The sequence below is a fragment of the Monodon monoceros genome, unplaced genomic scaffold (genome assembly GCF_005190385.1).
Source record: "Monodon monoceros isolate NGI ecotype Baffin Bay Population unplaced genomic scaffold, NGI_Narwhal_1 Super_Scaffold_21, whole genome shotgun sequence".
Classification (NCBI taxonomy): domain Eukaryota; kingdom Metazoa; phylum Chordata; class Mammalia; order Artiodactyla; family Monodontidae; genus Monodon; species Monodon monoceros.
The window spans coordinates 13,573,029-13,592,929 of NW_021703778.1; the positions used below are offsets into that span (position 1 = coordinate 13,573,029).

At 41.4% G+C, this 19,901-nt stretch overlaps 1 protein-coding gene across 10 annotated transcripts in view; it reads right to left on the minus strand.

The window, feature by feature from the left end:
* The window catches only part of MLLT10 (MLLT10 histone lysine methyltransferase DOT1L cofactor), a 245,652-nt gene that overhangs the window by 29,100 nt on the left and 196,651 nt on the right, over nt 1-19,901 (minus strand). For all 10 annotated transcript variants that reach the window (XR_003796058.1, XR_003796057.1, XM_029239223.1 and 7 more), the window contains one exon: nt 249-427. Coding sequence is in view for 8 of the 10 variants with exons in the window: in XM_029239223.1 (XP_029095056.1) it covers nt 249-427 (179 nt within the window). In the remaining 2 variants the exon portion in view is untranslated. The remainder of the gene's footprint in view (nt 1-248; nt 428-19,901) is intronic.

Sequence of the window (19,901 nt, forward strand, 5' to 3'; positions counted from 1 at the left end):
GGGAAGCAGCCACATAGCACAGAGAGATCAGCTCCGTGCTCTGTGACCACCTAGCGGGGTGGGATAGGGAGGGTGGGAGGGAGACACAAGAGGGAGGAGATGTGGGGATACATGAATATGTATAGCTGATTCACTTTGTTATACAGCAGAAACTAACACACCACTGTAGTTATACTCCAATAAAGATGTTTAGAAAAAAAAAAGACAAATGGATGTACATGTTACTTTGTAACACTGTAATAATTTACCTGAGTTGTAGCAACAGCAGAGGGTGCAGACGACCCAGCAGACGGGGAGAGCGCTCCCACTTGCTGTAAATGCCCAGAAGGTTGCTGAGGTAAATGAGAACTGGAGACAGGAGTACTGGATCCTGAGCCAGATGCTACATTTGGAAATGATACTGCTACATCACTGCTGCTATAAATACCTACAAGAAAAAAATCTTATTTAAATATTTTATAATTTAGCAGTCAAATTGGTCACAGACACCAACATTAATCGATAAGTTAGAATACCCACATTTCCTCCTGATCCCTCCCACAATGATAAATTTTATTGATGTCAAAAAAAAAAAAAAAAAACACGGTCCGGGAAGATCCCACATGCCGCGGAGCGGCTGGGCCCGTGAGCCATGGCAGCTGAGCCTGCCTGCGCGTCCCGAGCCTGTGCTCCGCAACGGGAGAGACTACAACAGTGAGAGGCCCGCGTACCGCAAAACAAAAAACAAAAAACAAAAAAAACCCAGTAACTAAATGTATAAATACTGACTTTTCATAAAGTACTTGTCTTAAAGAAACTAAGACTTTTTTTATACGTCAAAGATGATTTGTTAAGAGACAGAGATCACATCAGGAAGTGCTTTGTAAAAATAATAATAAGGGTTTTAGGAATTCCTAAGAGCAGTGACATGTTTCTGAAATAGGAGAATGAAGAAATTAGAGTTGTATAAAAATCACTTGGTAAGCCTTTCAAAAATGCAGATACTAGAGCCCCAGCACTCATGATTGAGAAGGTATGAAATGGGAAGAGACTCTGTTTTAGAAAGGTCATCCACATTACAGAGCAGAAAATAAAATGGAACAGGACTAGACTTGATATTCCGAGAACAACAAAGAGCCTGATGCCACTGGTGGGACACAGCAGTGAGAATAAAGAATACAGGTGGATTCTATAGATATTCAGGAGGTAGAATAAACAGGACTTTATGACTGACCGAATGGGGTATCTAAAGTAGCAGTCGGGGTGGCCAGGGAACAGAGGATTAAGAGATGATGGTGACGTGGAAAGCTAGGTAGTGGTAGCATTCACTTCAGAGAACACAGGAAAAGAGGAAAGAGATTTGAAAGCATTTTCAGTAGCACCACAGGGTTAAAAAGCCAGAAAGAAAGAGTAGAAGCAATTCACTCTAGAAAAGTGGATGGACAGAGGACAGAAAGAGAAAATGAGCAAAAGTTAAGAAGAAACTAGGAGTTACTTTAAAAAGTGTTTTGTGGGTTTTTGGTTTTTTTTTTTTTCCCCCAAGATGGGAGATCATGCTCTTATGCTGATAACAAAGAGTCCACAGAGAAGGAAAGGCTCTTTGAGGATAAAGGTTAAGAGACAGGAATCTCTATAAACCAGTGGGGTTCTGAACCAGGGGTGATTCTGCTTCACAGGAGACATATGACAATGTCTGGACACATTTTTGGTTGTCAAAACTAGGAGGTACTACTGGCATCTAGTAGGTAATGGCCAGGGATGCTGCTAAACATTGTACAATGCACAAGACAGCTCCTCACAACTAAGAATTATCTGGCCCATAGAGTTAATAGCAATGGAGGCTGAGAAATCTTATAATAAACCAGGGCTCTTGGGAGGGTGGGAGGGAATAAGACCTTAAGAACTTGACACTATAAACAAGAGGAAAACAGAAAAAAAGAACCTAAGTATGCCATAGTCAAAAAAATTTTTTTGAGAAAACACAGTGCTTGGTTATATCAACAGTTAAATTTACTTTGTTCTAAAGAATATAAATATTATTGATTCATAATAAATAAAAGTACCTATAATCTTCAAACAAGGGGAATACAAAAATTGGGACATTTTTAAAGGCCTTACAACTATAATTGAGGCTCCTAAGATCCTTTTTATTATCTACAATTTCTCCAGAATAATGATAATTTATCCACTTAACAAATACATTCATTCCACAAACATCTGAGAGCTCACTGTTTGCCAGACATTATTCTAAGCCCTAGAGATACAAAGCCGTTCAAGATATGTGGTCTCTGCCTTCAAGAAGCTTAGTGGAAAAAAGAGACAATTACAAAAGACCGTGAAGAGTACTATGATAGAGATATCCTCAGGAGGCTGTGACTGCATAAAGAGGGTTATCTAGCCCAGACCTGGAGTGAGAAAGGATGAGGTCAAAAAGCGAACTGGAAGAGATGGGTGCCTTTAAAGCTAATTTCTAAAGGAGCTGCAGGACAGAGGTGAAGGACATTCTGAGGAAGAAACATGCGCCACAGAGCCAGGTAGATTCTAAGAACTTATAAGTGCCATCCGTGTAGCTTAAGCAAGAAATGAGGCTAAAAAATAAGCAGGAATCGAATCAAGAAGAACATTAAAAGTTAAAATGTTAGGGCTTCCCTGGTGGCGCAGTGGTTGACAGTCCACCTGCCGATGCAGGGGACATGGGTTCGTGCCCCGGTCTGGGAAGATCCCACATGCTGCAGAGCGGCTGGGCCCGTGAGCCATGGCCGCTGAGCCTGCGCGTCCGGAGCCTGTGCTCACAACAGGAGAGGCCACAACAGTGAGAGGCCCGCATACCGCAAAAAAAAAAAAAAAAGAAAGAAAGATGGACCACAAAGAACAAAATAAGGAAACAGAGAGAATCTTAGAAACCACCTAAGAGAATTTCAAAGGAAAAGGTCAAATGATTCTATTAGTCATTTAAGGTAAGGCCAGAAAAAGAAGTCATGAAAAGTAACAAGAAATTTTGGCAAGATAACTCTTTTAAGAAGTTTGGCTGTGGAGGACAGAAAAGAGCACATAAATGCAGTGAATATTTATAAACCTACATTCCAAAGGACAGGTCCGTAGGTGAGGAAAAAAAATTGTTTTAAGTTGTTTACCCCATAGTTCTTTCAACAAATACTTATTGAGGTTCTAATAATAATTTTTAAAAAGGCAATGAAGATAGCAAAGAACAGAAAGGAATTCATCCTTCAAAGAACTTATAGTCTCACAGCACAGCTAATAAGTACTCCCAAGCTACTATGATACAGGAGGGAAATGCTAAATACCATAAGGACATATGATACAAAAAATGACTTAAGTTCAGAGGAAGAGACTGGGGTGGAAGAGTTCCAGAGAGAAGTACTTGAACTCAGCTTTTTCAAAGTACCTTAAAAGGTAGAGTGCTGATTTTTTTTTAATGTCGAAAAGCATACTATACATGGAATCTCCAATTCCCAAAACCAAAAGACAAAAGTGAGCTGGAGGCAGTAGGCTGAAATCACAACAGGACAAGTTTTTGACTGAGACAAACGTCCTGGCTCTCCCAACCTTGTGATCTTAAACTTTGTGAGCCTCCATACTGTTCTTTTCTAAGAACCAAGATAATAGCTACCTTAAAGGTTTTTGAGAATACTCATGTAAAGGCTCTAACAGTGCCTAATACACAGTAAGTTGCCATAAATGGTAGCTATAGCTATTTTAGAGTTAGTGCTCTAGTTAAAATTTTATCTTTAAGTCAGGGAAGTACAGTATTTTAATTGTCAGGTCCTCTACTGTCCGTACTACACTTTGAAAACTGCAAATACCATTACCACATGCAATAATATATCATGAAAGTATAATACTGAGAGGCAAAACTGTGGTGTGTTTGAGGATCTTCAATCTCTAAACTTAAGTCTGTTTTCTAACTGCATTAGCTTGATCTTAAATGGGAAACTGCACAGCTAAAAACGCAGCAATCACACTTTGAAACTGGTACTCAGGTTACTGTAATAAAATAGAACAAATCAAAATTTTCCTTTCCTATCAAGTCAGGAAAGCATGGAATTCTAAATCTTTTTCTGAAAATGCGGATCACTGGCTCACCTCAACTCCCTCATACCTCGGGTACGATGGTACAGCATTAACCGTTCACTAAGACCTCTAGATCCTTTTTCACAAGGCAAATAATCCTCCTTAGATTGTTCTGTACCTGCTTTCTATTTAACTTCACTCTATTTTCATCTTTTACAAGTTATATGCTATTTTAATCTAAATCAAGGTGACATTCATCTAATTAAATAGAACTGAATCCTGCAATGCACAAGCTCAAGGAAAATACCCTCAAATTCACCTGTTCAGGATACAATACTGTGCACCTGCCGTTCAGGGCAGTTGTACCGGTTTACACTCTCCACCAACAGAGACCAAGTGCCTGTTTTCCACCTCACACTCGATTTTATCTAGTCCTTAGATCTTTGTTAATCCAATGGGCAAACAAAGGTGCACTACCACACTTTTACCTGTGTGTAACCAGGCGTGGGAGGACGTGTGGAATGAGCACTGTCAGGAGGAGCGCTCCTCGTGTGGAATGAATTTTGGCAAATGGAACTGGAGAGAGAGGAGGCCCGGACTCGGGACCAGCCCGGGTCAGCCGTCGCGTGTGACGGTGGCGGTGAGGACGGAGACCTGCTCACCCACCCACGGGCGCCCGAGGGAGAGAAGCAGCGCGTGCAGCAGTCCCAAAAAAGGCTCCCCTCTGGGGTTCTTAGGGTCAGCGCGTGCCAGACAGACCGTGCTTGCGTCTCCTCCTCTGTCCGAAGTTTCCTTGGGTTCCTCACAGATGTCTTTGCACCCTTCAGGTCTCGGCTCAAATGGCACCTTCTCAGAGAGGCCTTCCTTGACCACCCTATTGAGTACTGCAACCCCCTTACTGCCTCCATCTACTCCCCTGCTTTTTCTCCATACTCATTATCACATTTATCATTCTGCATGTTTTCCTTATTCCTTTTGTTCACTGTCTTTCCCATGTCCCTCTGGAATGTACTCTCCATGAGGATGGGAGTCTGCTTTGTTCACTGCCTTATTCCCAGTATTGTACTTAGAGCAGTGCCAGGCATACTAGATTTGCAATACATATTTATTATTATCATTCAGTATTGAATGAGTGAAATTCTATTTGGCAAGGCAGTATAGCTTAGTAATTAAACTTGCAGGGTTGGGCTCATTTGGACCTCAGATCAGCTGTGTGACTTTGGACAAGCAACTTAACTTCCCTAAGCTTCTTTCCTTAAAGGTGAAGTGGGGGGCTTCCCTGGTGGCACAGCGGTTAAGAATCTGCCTGCCAATGCAGGGAACATGGATTCGAGCCCTGGTCTGGGAGGATCCCACATGCCAGGGGGCAACTAGGCCCGTATGTCACAACTACTGAGCCTGCACTCTAGAGTCCGCAAGCCACAATTACTGAAGCCTGCGTGCCACAACTATTTAAGCCTTCATGCCACAACTACTGAAGCCCGCATGCCTAGAGCCCGTGATCCGCAACAAGAGAAGCCACAGCAATGAGAGACCCACGCAGCACAGCGAAGAGTAGCCCCTGCTTGCTGCCGGTAGAGAAAGCCCACGTGCAGCAGCGAAGACCCAATGCAGCCATACATACATACATACATACATACATAAATCTATTTTAAAAAACAAAAAAACGAGGTGAAGTGAGGTTCGTAAGAACACCTTGTCCTTTATTGGGTTGTAAGGATTAAATGCCTGGCACACACTAGACACTTAGAGGCTACTGTTATTGTTTCATAAGCTGTGTAGACTAGGAGTCTTGATTTATCTTTTCTGTTTCTAGGCTGCTCATTTGAGGCAAGTGTGCATGTGTGTGCAAATGTGTGTGTGTGCACACACATACGATCTAGTAAATTTATCATGCTGTGAACGAACTAGGCCACCTTCACAGGTACTTTTAAGAACTGGAGTTATCAGCACAAACAGTCCCCATTTTTTACTCATGACACTGGGATGTTTTATAATAAAGACACTGTAAATCAACTAAATTTCAACAAAAAAAATTTTTTTAAAGGATGAAATGAAAAACAAACAAAAAAGAAACAGAGATGCAGAATGATACAGAGAGTGGCAGTAACATACTGATTCATTTATCCATCCACCCAAGAAATATTTCATATGTACTAAAAGACAGGCACTGTGCTAAGAGCAGGGAATAAAGTAGGGAACAAGACAGAAAAGATCTCTGTTCTCCAGGAATATACAATTAGGGAGGCAAACATCAAAACAAACACATGGGACTTCCCTGGTCAAGACTCCATGCTCCCAATGCAGGGGGCCCAGGTTTGATCCCTGGTCGGGAACTAGATCCCACATGCATGCTGCAACTAAGAGTTTGCATGCCACAACTAAGGAGCCCATGAGCTGCAACTAAGGAGCCTGCTGGCAGCAGCTAAGACCCAGAGTAACCAAATAAATAAGTAAAAAAATAAAATATTAAAAAAAACAAACACGACTATAAATTGTTGCAAACGCTATATGATGGAAGAGAAAGGGTATAATGAGGGTGAAAAATTAAGAAGCAGAAAAGATCTGTCTGAAGAAATGATATAATAAGACCTAAAGGTTAGGTATGTAGTTGTTAACTGAACAAAGAATGAAGCAGAAAAGCTCGTTCAAAAGACAAGTTAAGGGCTTCCCTGGTGGCGCAGTGGTTGAGAGCCCGCCTGCCGATGCAGGGGACACGGGTTCAAGCCCCGGTCCAGGAAGATCCCACATGCTGCAGAGCAACTAAGCCTGTGTGCCACAACTACTGAGCCTGCACTCTAGAGCCACAAGCCACAACTACTGAAGCCTGCGTGCCTACAGCCCATGCTCCACAACAGGAGAAACCACCACAATGAGAAGCCCACACACCACAACGAAGAGTACCCCCCGCTCTCTGCAACTACAGAAAAGCCTGTGCGCAGCAAAAAAGACCCAACGCAGCCAAAAATAAATAAATAAATATTTTTTAAAAAGATCAATGGGAAGACAATAAAGATGAATAGTGGGAACTGGATTTTTAAAATATCATCCCTCTAACTGCTGTGTAGCAAATGAATAGAAAGGAGGAAGAGTGGAAACAGAAAGATCATTTAAGAGGCTATTCCATAAACTAGATGAAAGATTATGATCCTCTAAAAATGGTAGTGGAACTGACCATGGAGAAAGATGTGTCTGAAGTGCATCTACAAGTTAAAATCACCTAAACTTGATAAGCTATATTTGGTAGACAGTGTAAAGTATTTTGCATCAATCCCAATTTCGTTTATTATGTGTTGTTTCTTTTGAATTTACCCATAAAGACAACACATACTCATTATTAAAAATTTTAAGTAGATGGAAAGTAGGAAAAAAAAATCAACCACAAAGACTGTTAATATTTTTATATATTTTCAAACTTTTTGGTGCAGAGTTTACGGTTTTGCTCTATATAGTTGCCTATATACTGGACATACAATTTTTAATCCTCTTACACTTACCATACATATTTTCTGATTTCATTTTAAAATATTTTTAAATGTTTTGAATATCATTTTGATATCAATTGAATACTGCAGAGTTGACCTGATTGTACAATATTCTACAAATATTTATGCACCTAATATGCCCAGATACAATACTTCCTGCTAAAGATGCTACAAAGAAGAAAACAGATACCATCCTTGCACTCGTGGAGCTTAAAGTAAAGGAGTCACACGTTAAATAATCACACAAATATTAGTGCTATGATGAAAAAGTAGAATGTGCTATGACAGAATACGACGGGTAACTTAAGATTAGCAGTACCAAAAACAAAAAAACAAAAAAAGAAAAGAAAAATTCGCAGTAAAGGGTAGGCCTTTGTAAAGTGACACATAAACTAAAAGGAAGTCCTTAGGGGAAGTTCTAATTTTACTTGCCTAGACCTCTTTCCCATTTCTTTTCCAAATAGCACCCTATTTTCTATTAGGGAAGTACCCGTCCTCCACTTCATGCACTCCTGGCCCAGGGATGAACATGTAAGCCAATCTGAGGCGAACCGTCTCTGCTGGGAACTTACACCTTGAATGCATGCTCATAAGGGCAGAGAATGATCAGACCTAAGTTAGTCTAATGGTAATAATATTAGGAGTCTATTAGTTCTTGTTCACCTTGCCCTTTAAATTACCCTTATTTCTCTCCTCCAAAAGTTTTAGAATTAGGTCTTTCTACTAATTCTCTAAAATAACTGTATATATCCAATAAATTACTTTTTGCTTACATTCGACAGAACCTACTTCTGTGGCTTACGTACAATGGACCCTAACAGACACAGCCACTGTGGCATAATAAACAAAGAAACAAGATACTCAAAATGAAGCTAGGGACTTCCCCCAGTGGTCCAGTGGTTAGGACCGCTGCAGGGGGATTAGGACCCATTCCAAGCTTCCAGTGCAGGAGGTGTAGGTTTGATCCCTGCTTGGAGAACTAAAAAAACAAAAGAAGCTAGAATCCAGCCCAAGAGTCAGCTCAGGTAAAACCTTGCAGGCCATAAAGGACTTCCCAATTTTGTAGTAATGGAAAGCTATTAAAGCGTCTTAACCGAGAGTGACATGATCATTATAGTATTTTTAAGAGATCACTTTGAATACAAAGTGAACAATGCCTTAAAAGACAACAGAAGAGTAGAATCAGGGAGATAAATTAGGTCGTTACTGCAATACTTTACACAAAAGATTTTTTTTTTAGTTTTATTTATTTATTTATTTTTGGCTGTGTTGGGTCTTCGTTGCTGCACACAGGCTTTCTCTAGTTGCGGCGAGTGGGGGCTACTCTTCTTTGCAGTGCGCGGGCTTCTCATTGCAGTGGCTTCTCTCATTGTGGAGCACGGGCTCTAGGCGCACGGGCTTCAGTAGCGGCGGCACGTGGGCTCAGTAGTTGTGGCTCACGGGCTCTAAAGCACAGGCTCAGTAGTTGTGGCACACGAGCTTAGTTGCTCCACGGCATGTGGGATCTTCCCAGGCCAGGGATCGAACCCATGTCCCCTGCATTGGCAGGCAGATTCTCAACCACTGCACCACTGGGGAAGCCCTACACAAAAGATTTTAAGTAACTTAAATGTGGTGAGAATTATGGAGTGAGCAAAGCAGAGCCTCAGGAGTGAGCCCCAAGGAATTTCAACACCAAATCAGGATAAAGGAGAAGTCACAAAAAACTAAAAAGAAATGGTCAAAACAGTAGGACAACCAAGTTAGGGAAAGTGGAAAAAGAAGAGAAGGGGAAGTGATGTAAGATGGTCATGTAAGAAGAAAACTGAAAAATACTCTCTTGGACTTGACAGTGTGAAAGCTATTCCTGACCCGAGTGGAGTAGTAGTTGCAGAAGCCAATATGAAGTGGTTTTAAAAAATCAGTCAATCAATCAATGGGGGAATTTCTGTTTCTGGCAACAAAGCAGACTCGACAACCTAAAAACCTTCCTAATTAAAAGTACCTAAATGTGAATAGCTAAACCCACAAAAAAAAAAAAAAATTAGGGGTCCAAATAAAAAGGAAAGGCTTTAACAGCTGCCCTAAAGCAGCCAGCCTATGTCAGGAGCCTAGGACCTTTGGCTTTAATGCCCACCACAAGGAAAAGAGATAAAACCTTGGGTCTCCGATGGAGGGAAAGCTGAAATTGATGAGACCCTGTTTATATAGTTTAGACTTTCCCATGGCTACACTTTCAGGGGAAAACTAACCCATCCCTTGTCCACTCCACACCCAAAGACCCCCACAAAACACAAAACCCCAAAATCACGGCATACACAGGGAGAAAAATAAAATAAGGAAGTTTGTCCAATTTGATCTGAGCTTTGGATAGAGGACAGAAGATCTGCCTTGAGAATTTACAGCCACAGCCTTGTCTTCAAATAGGTTTTGGGTCTGAACTTACACCATCTGCCTGGTCTGGTAAATCCCAAATGCTGAATCAATATAAGAAGGGGTCAGGCAGTACCGTTACTTGAATATATTAGCAGAAGCAAATGCAAAACCTCTTTGAAGGGATATATCCTCAACCCAGGCTAGAAAATGAGTTTGCAATCCCAAATTAGAAAACAGGGAAAGAACAATCCCCTTGATCACAAGTTAGCGGACATTAAGATTTGACTATCTTCTAAGAACCTTAGAAAACAGAAAACAGCAAATAAAGATTATGAGACAAAGATTTTAAATGATTAAGAACCTAAGAGAAGAAATCAAAAATATGAGAAAGGAACAACATTCTATATAAAAAAGAAGAACCTGGGATATCCTTCTGTGGTAAGCAGAATTCCCCAAGATTCCCATCTCCTGGTTATTCAATCAAACACTAATCTAGGTACTGCTCTGAAGGCACCTGGCAGATTGAATTAAGGTACTCATCAGCTGACCTTAAAATAGGTGGATTATTCTGAATATGAGGCTGGGCCCAGTGTAATTGAATGAGCCCTTAAAAACCAAACAAGGGCAGAAGAGTCAGTGGGAGATGCAGAAGAGAAAAGCAAGGGAAATGTGGCAGAAGGGGATGTCAAGAGAGACTCTAGGTGTGAAAAGGATTCAAATCATCACCTTTTCTGGCTCTAAGATATAGAGACACATGTGCAAGGATGAGAGAGAAGGCTCTAGGAGCTAAGGGAGGCCCTTAACTGACCGGAAATGGTGACCTTGGTTCTACCACTCCAAGGAAAGAACTAGATTTCACCAACAACCTGAATGAGCTTGGAAGCGGGTTGTTCCCAGAGCCTCCTGACGGTAAGAGCTGGCCAACACCATGACATCAGCCTTGTGAGAATCTAAGCAGAGAAACCAACTTACCCAACCCAGACTTCTGACTGTGCACTAAGAAATTTGTCTGGTTTTAAGCTGCTAATACTTGTGGTAATTTGGTAGAGCAGCAAGAGAAAACTAATATACTTGCAGTGTCAGAAAGCAAAGAAGCATTAAAAGAATAGAGGGGACATATCAAAAGGACATGGAGTCAGCTTACAGGGCTCCCAATGCCTAATTGTGAACAATCTGAGCATCACGACAAATGGATTATAACCCATACAAATCCGTAAGTCCATACTGAAATAAACTGAAAGTTTGATGAGGAATGGAATATTTACATAGTCTCACAGTTTATTCCACAAAATACTAATTATAAGGGGGAAAGAAAACCTTTTCATTGGAAAAGTCTCATTATATGCCATGTGAAAAAATGCAATGGAAAGATCACTTCTAAAATATATAACCCTGGGACTTGCCTGGCGGTCCAGTGGTTAAGAATCCACGCTTCCACCACAGGGGGCACGGGTTGGATCCCTAGTCGGGAACTAAGATCCCTGCGTGCCATGTGGTGCAGCCAACAAAAAAAATAAATAAGTAAGATAAAACAAATACCCTGAACCTAGTAACTTAAAAAAAAAAAATCCAAAACAACTGGCCTATAATCCTCAAAAATTTAGGCAGCTGTCAAAACTCAGATGGTGTCTAAAGCCTAGATGCTACTAATATGGCGATATTAATTTCCTGTTCTTGATAGCTGTACCATGATTTTGGAGGAGAATATCCTTGTTTGTAAGAAATACTTAGGTATTAAGGGCTGATGGGGCACTATGAGTGTAACTTACTCTCAAATGGTTGAGGAAAATAAAGTTCTCTATATTTGCAATTTTTCTATAAGTTTGACACTCTTTCAAAATAAAAATATTTTTAGATGTGAGGAAAGAGCTAAACACTCTTAAAAAACAAGAAAGAAAAACAAAACCAGACCAGGTCCATTAAAAAAAACAACAACAAAGAATTCCTAAAATTTAAAAACACATTCACTAAATAGAAACAATTAATTAATAGAGCTAAAGAAATGATGAGTGAACAAAAAAGAGTTAAAGAAATTACACAGATACAGTACAGAGAGATTAAGAAGTGGAAATTATAAACGAGAGGGTAAGGGACATGAAAGACAGATGAAAATCTAAAAAAAATTGCTCAAGAATAGAAAGAATAAGAAGAGTAATAATTTAAGATATAATGGCTACAATTGTGTTCAGAACTGATAACAGACATGAATTCCCTCAATGAGGAAGTACAAGAAGATCTTAAACAAGGGAGTGTGGGGAAAACAATGTGAGGTTTAGGCACACAAATAGGAATGTGGGATTAAAGACAGTTTGGGGGCTTCCCTGGTGGCGCAGTGGTTGGGAGTCTGCCTGCCGAAGCAGGGGACGCGGGTTTGTGCCCTGGTCCAGGAGGATCCCACGTGTCACGGAGCGGCTGGGCCCGTAAGCCATGGCCGCTGGGCCTGCGCGTCCGGAGCCTGTGCTCTGCAACGGGAGAGACCACAGCAGTGAGAGGTCCGTGTACCGCAAAAAAAAAGAAAAAAGACAGTTTGGGGTTTTTGGCGTTTTTGCCAACAGGAAAAGACTAGAGCATGTTTAGATGTAGATGGGCAAAGATAAGTGATAGTGAAAGAGACAGTAAGGAAACTAAAATGGCAAGGTCTCTGAGAGGGCAAAAAAGGATGGATGAGATCCAGACCATAAGTAATGATTAGCCTTTGAGTGTAGGCAGGACTAGAGGGAAAGAAAAGAAGATGGACACAAATCAAGTAGGTTGCAGAACTGAGTTATGAGAAGATCAAGGTTTTTCTGGGAGTAACAGGCAAAGACATCTAATACACTGGGGATGGGGAAAGGGGAGGAAAAGTTTTAAAAAAAGAACAATCGGGGCTTCCGGGAAGATGGCGGAAGAGTAAGACGCGGAGATCACCTTCGTCTGCACAGATACACCAGAAATACATTTACACGTGAAAAAACTCCTACAGAACACCTACTGAACAATGGCAGAAGACCTCTGACCTCCCAAAAGGCAAGAAACCCCCACGTACCTGGGTAGGGCAAAAGAAAAAAGAATAAACAGAGACAAAAGGATAGGGACGGGACCTGCACCAGTGGGAGGGAGCTGTGAAGGAGGAGAGGCTTCCACACACTAGGAAGCCCCTTCGCAGGCAGAGACTGCGGGTGGCGGAGGGGGAAAGCTTCAGAGCTGCGGAGGAGAGCGCAGCAACAGGGGTGCGGAGGGCAAGGCGGCGAGATTCCCGAACAGAGAATCAGTGCCGATCGGCACTCACCAGCCTGAGAGGCTTGTCTACTCCCCCGCCAGGGCGGGCGGGGCTGGGAGCTGAGGCTCGGGCTTCGGTCAGAGCGCAGGGAGAAGTCTGGGGTTGGCGGCGTGAACACAGCCTGAAGGGGGCTAGTGCGCCACAGCGAGCTGGGAGGGAGTCGGGGAAAAAGTCTGGAGCTGCCGAAGAGGCAAGAGACTTTTTCTTCCCTCTTTGTTTCCCGGTACGCGAGGAGAGGAGATTAAGAGCGCTGCTTAAAGGAGCTCCAGAGACGGGCGCGAGCTGCAGCTAACAGCGCGGACCCCAGAGACCGGCATGAAATGCTAAGGCTGCTGTTGCCGCCACCAAGAAGCCTGTGTGCGAGCACAGGTCACTATCCACACCCCCCTTCCAGGGAGCCTGTGCAGCCCACCACTGACAGGGTCCCGGGATCCAGGGACAACTCCCCTCCCTGGGAGAGAACGCACGGCGCGCCTCAGGCTGGTGCAACGTCACGCCGGCCTCTGCTGCCGCAGGCCCCACACTCCGTGCCCCTCCCTCCCCCCGGCCTGAGTGAGCCAGAGCCCCGGAATCAGCGGCTCCTTTAACCCAGTCCTGTCTGAGCGAAGAACAGACGCCCTCCGGCGACCTACGAGCAGAGGCGGGGCCAAATCCAAAGCTGAGCCCCGGGAGATGTGAGAACAAAGAAGAGAAAGGGAAATCTCTCCCAGCAGCCTCAGAAACAGCGGATTAAAGCTCCACAATCAACTTGATGTACCCTGCATCTGTGGAATACATGAATAGAAAACGAATCATCCCAAATTGAGGAGGTGGACTTTGAGAGCAAGATTTATGATTTTTTCCCCTTTTCCTCTTTTTGTGAGTGTGTATGTGTATGCTTCTGTGTGAGATTTTGTCTGTATAGCTTTGCTTCCACCATTTGTCCGAGGGTTCTATCCGTCCGTTTTTTTTTCTCTTAATAATTATTTTTTTATTTTAATAACTTTATTATATTTTATCTTCCTTGATTTTATTTTACATTATCTCCTTTCTTTTTTCCCTTCCTTCCCTCCTTCCTTCTGTCCTCCCTCCCTCCCTCCCTCCGTTCTTACTTTCTTTCTTTCTACTTCTACTAATTCTTTCTTTCTACTTTTTCTCCCTTTTATTCTGAGCTGTGTGGATGAAAGGCTCTTGGTGCTGGAGCCAGTAGTCAGTGCTGTGCCTCTGAGGTGGGAGAGCCAACTTCAGGACACTGGTCCACAAGAGACCTCCCAGCTCCACATAATATCAAACGGAAAAAATCGCCCAGAGATCTCCATCTCAACACCAGCACCCAGCTTCACTCAACGACCAGCAAGCTACAGTGCTGGACATCCTATGCCAAACAACTAGCAAGACAGGAACACAACCCCACACAATAGCAGAGAGGCTGCCTAAAATCATAATAAGTCCACAGACACCCCAAAACACACCACCAGATGTGGACATGCCCACTGGAGAGACAAGATCCAGCCTCATCCACCAGAACACAGGCACTAGTACCCTCCACCAGGAAGCCTACACAACCCACTAAACCAACCTTAGCCACTGGGGACAGACACCAAAAACAATGGGAACTACGAACCTGCAGCCTGCAAAAAGTAGACACCAAACACAGTAAGATAAACAAAATCAGAAGACAGAAAAACACACAGCAGATGAAGGAGCAAGATAAAAACCCACCAGACCTAACAAATGAAGAGGAAATAGGCAGTCTACATGAAAAAGAATTCAGAATAATGATAGTAAAGATGATCCAAAATCTTGGAAATAGAGAAAATGCAAGAAACATTTAACAAGGACCTAGAAGAACTAAAGATGAACGAAACAACGATGAACAACACATAAATGAAATGAAAAATACTCTAGATGGGATCAATAGCAGAATAACTGAGGCAGAAGAACGGATAAGTGACCCGGAAGATAAAATAGTGGAAATAACTACTGCAGAGCAGAATAAAGAAAAGAGAATGAAAAGAACTGAGGACAGTCTCAGAGACCTCTGGGACAACATTAAACGCACCAACATTCGAATTATAGGGGTTCCAGAAGAAGAAGAGAAAAAGAAAGGGACAGAGAAAATATTTGAAGAGATTATAGTTGAAAACTTCCCTAATATGGGAAAGGAAATAGTTAATCAAGTCCAGGAAGCACAAAGAGTCCCATACAGGATAAATCCAAGGAGAAATACACTAAGACACATATTAATCAAACTGTCAAAACTTAACTACAATATACTATAAGTAGCAAGGGAAAAACAACAACACACAAGGGAATCCCCATAAGGTTAACAGCTGATCTTTCAGCAGAAACTCTGCAAGCCAGAAGGGAGTGGCAGGACATATTTAAAGTGATGAAGGAGAAAAACCTGCAACCAAGATTACTCTACCCAGCAAGGATCTCATTCAGATTTGATGGAGAAATTAAAACCTTTACAGACAAGCAAAAGCTGAGATACTTCAGGACCACCAAACCAGCTCTACAACAACTGCTAAAGGAACTTCTCTAGGCAAGAAACACAAGAGAAGGAAAAGACCTACAATAACGAACCCAAAACAATTAAGAAAATGGGAATAGGAATATACATATCGATAATTACCTTAAGTGTAAATGGACTAAATGCTCCCACCAAAAGACACAGATTGGCTAAATGGATACAAAAACAAGACCCATATATTTGCTGTCTACAAGAGACCCACTTTAGACCTAGAGACACATACAGACTGAAAGTAAGGGGATGGAAAAAGATATTTCATGCAAATGGAAACCAAAAGAAAGCTGGGGTAGCAATTCTCATATCAGACAAAATAGACATTAAAATAAAGACTATTAGAAGAGACAAAGAAGGACACTACATGACGATCAAGGGATCAATCCAAGAAGAAGATATAACAATTGTAAATATTAATGCACCCAACATAGGAGCACCTCAATACATAAGGCAAATACTAACAGGCATAAAAGGGGAAATCGACAGTAACACATTCATAGTAGGGGACTTTAACACCCCACTATCACCAATGGACACATCATCCAAAATGAAAATAAGTAAGGAAACACAAGCTTTAAATGATACATTAAACAAGATGGACTTAACTGATATTTATAGGACACTGCATCCAAAAACCACAGAATACACGTTTTTCTCAAGTGCTCATGGAACATTCTCCAGGATAGATCATATCTTGGGTCACAAATCAAGCCTTGGTGAATTTAAGAAAATTGAAATTTTATCAAGTATCTTTTCCGACCACAACGCTATGACTAGACATCAATTACAGGAAAAGATCTGTAAAAAATACAAACATATGGTGGCTAAACGATACACTAATTAATAACGAAGTGATCACTGAAGAAATCAAAGAGGAAATTAAAACATACCTAGAAACAAAACACAATGAAGACACGATGACCCAAAATCTATGGGATGCAGCAAAAGCAGTTCTAAGAGGGAAGTTTATAGCAATACAATCCTACCTTAAGAAAAGAAACAGGAAACATCTCGAATAAACAATCTAACCTTGCACCTAAAGCAATTAGAGAAAGAAGAACAAAAAAAACCCCAAAGTGGGCTTCCCTGGTGGCGCAGTGGTTGAGAGTCTGCCCGCTGATGCAGCGGACACGGGTTCGTGCCCTGGTCCGGGAAGATCCCACGTGCCGCAGAGCGGCTGAGCCCGTGAGCCATGGCCGCTGAGCCTGCGCATCCGGAGCCTGTGCTCCTCAACGGGAGAGGCCACAACAGTGAGAGGCCTGCGTACCGCAAAAAAAAAAAAAAAAACCCAAAGTTAGCAGAAGGAAAGAAATCATAAAAATCAGGTCAGAAATAAGTGAAAAAGAAATGAAGGAAACGATAGCAAAGATCAATAAAACTAAAAGCTGGTGCTTTGAGAAGATAAACAAAATTGATAAACCATTAGCCAGACTCATCAAGAAAAAAAGGGAGAAGACTCAAATCAATAGAATTAGAAATGAAAGAGGAGAAGTAACAACTGACACTGCAGAAATACAAAAGATCATGAGAGATTACTACAAGCAACTCTATGCCAATAAAATGGACAACCTGAAAAAAATGGACAAATTCTTAGAAATGCACACCCTGCCAAAACTGAATCAGGAAAAAATAGAAAATATGAACAGACCGATCACAAGCACTGAAATTGAAACTGTGATTAAAAATCTTCCAACAAACAGAAGCCCAGGACCAGATGGCTTCACAGGCAAATTCTATCAAACATTTAGAGAAGAGCTAACACCTATCCTTCTCAAACTCTTCCAAAATATAGCAGAGGGAGGAACACTCCCAAACTCATTCTACGAGGCTACCATCACCCTGATACCAAAATCAGACAAGGATGTCACAAAGAAAGAAAACTACAGGCCAATATCACTGATGAACATAGATGCAAAAATCCTCAACAAAATACTAGCAAACAGAATCCAACAGTACATTAAACGGAACATACACCATGATCAAGTGGGGTTTATTCCAGGAATGCAAGGATTCTTCAATGTATGCAAATCAATCAACGTGCTACACCATATTAACAAACTGAAGGAGAAAAACCATATGATCATCTCAATGGATGCAGAGAAAGCTTTCAACAAAATTCAAAACCCATTTATGATAAAAACCCTGCAGAAAGTAGGCATAGAGGGAACTTTCCTCAACATGATAAAGGCCATATATGACAAACCCACAGCCAACATCATCCTCAATGGTGAAAAACTGAAAGCATTTCCAGTAAGATCAGGAACAAGACAAGGTTGCCCACTCTCACCACTCTTATTCAACATAGTTTTGGAAGTTTTAGCCACAGCAATCAGAGAAGAAAAGGAATCCAAATCGGAAAAGAAGAAGTAAAGCTGTCACTGTTTGCAGATGACATGATACTATACATAGAGAATCCTAAAGATGCTACCAGAAAATTACTACAGCTGATCAATGAATTCGGTAAAGTAGCAGGATACAAAATTAATGCACAGAAATCTCTGGCATTCCTATACACTAATGATGAAAAATCTGAAAGAGAAATCAAGAAAACACTCCCATTTACCATTGCAACAGAAAGAATAAAATATCTAGGAATAAACCTACCTCAGGAGACAAAAGACCTGTATGCAGAAAATTATAAGACACTGATGAAAGAAATTAAAGATGATACAAATAGATGGAGAGATATACCATGTTCTTGGATTGGAAGAATCAACATTGTGAAAATGAGTCTACTACCTAAAGCAATATACAGATTCAATGCAATACCTATCAAACTACCACTGGCATTTTTCACAGAACTAGAACAAAAAATTTCACAATTTGTATGCAAACACAAAACACCCCGAATAGCCAAAGCAATCTTGAGAATGAAAAACGGAGCTGGAAGAATCAGGCTCCCTGACTTCAGACTATACTACAAAGCTACAGTGACCAAGACAGTATGGTACTGGCACAAAAAGAGAAATATAGATCAATGGAACAGGATAAAAATCCCAGAGATAAACCCATGCACATATGGTCACCTTATCTTTGATAATGGAGGCAGGAATGTACAGTGGAGAAAGGACAGCCTCTTCAAAAAGTGGTGCTGGGAAAACTGGATAGGTACATGTAAAAGTAGGAGATTAGATCACTCCCTAACACCATACACAAATATAAGCTCAAAATATATTAAAGACCTAAATGTAAGGTCAGAAACTATCAAACTCTTAGAGGAAAACATAGGCAGGACACTCTATGACATATAAATCACAGCAAGGTCCTTTCTGACCCACCTCCTAGAGAAATGGAAATAAAAACAAAAATAAACAAATGGGACCTAATGAAACTTCAAAGCTTTTGCACAGCAAAGGAAACCATAAACAAGACCAAAAGACAACCCTCAGAATGGGAGAAAATATTTGCAAATGAAGCAACTGACAAAGGATTAATCTCCAAAATTTATAAGCAGCTCATGGAGCTTAATAACAAAAAACAAACAGCCCAATCCAACAATGGGCAGAAGACCTAAGCAGACATTTCTCCAAAGAAGGTATACAGACTGCCAACAAACACATGAAAGAATGCTCAACATCACTCATCATTAGAGAAATGCAAATCAAAACTACCATGAGATATCATCTCACACCAGTCAGAATGGCCATCATCAAAAAATCTACGAACAATAAATGCTGGAGAGCATGTGGAGAAAAGGGAACCCTCTTGCACTGCTGGTGGGAATGTAAATGGATACAGCCGCTGTGGAGAACAGTATGGAGGTTCCTTAAAAAACTACACATAGCACTACCATAAAACCCAGCAGTCCCACTACTGGGCATATACCCTGAGAAAACCATAATACAAAAATAGTCATGTACCAAAATGTTCACTGCAGCTCTATTTACAATAGCCCGGAGAAGGAAACCACCTAAGTGTCCATCATCAGATGAATGGATAAAGAAGATGTGGCACATATACACAATGGAATATTACTCAGCCATAAAAAGAAACGAAATTGAGCTATTTGTATTGCGGTGGATAGATCTAATGTCTGTCATACAGAGTGAAGTAAGTCAGAAAGAGAGAGACAAATACCGTATGCTAACACATATGCATGGAATTTAAGGGAAAAAAAAAGTCATGAAAAACCTAGGGGTAAGACAGGAATAAAGACACAGACCTACTAGAGAATGGACTTGAGGATATGGGGAGGGGGAAGGGTAAGCTGTGACAAAGCGAGAGAGAGGCATGGACATATATACACTACCAAATGTAAGGTAGATAGCTAGTGCAAAGCAGC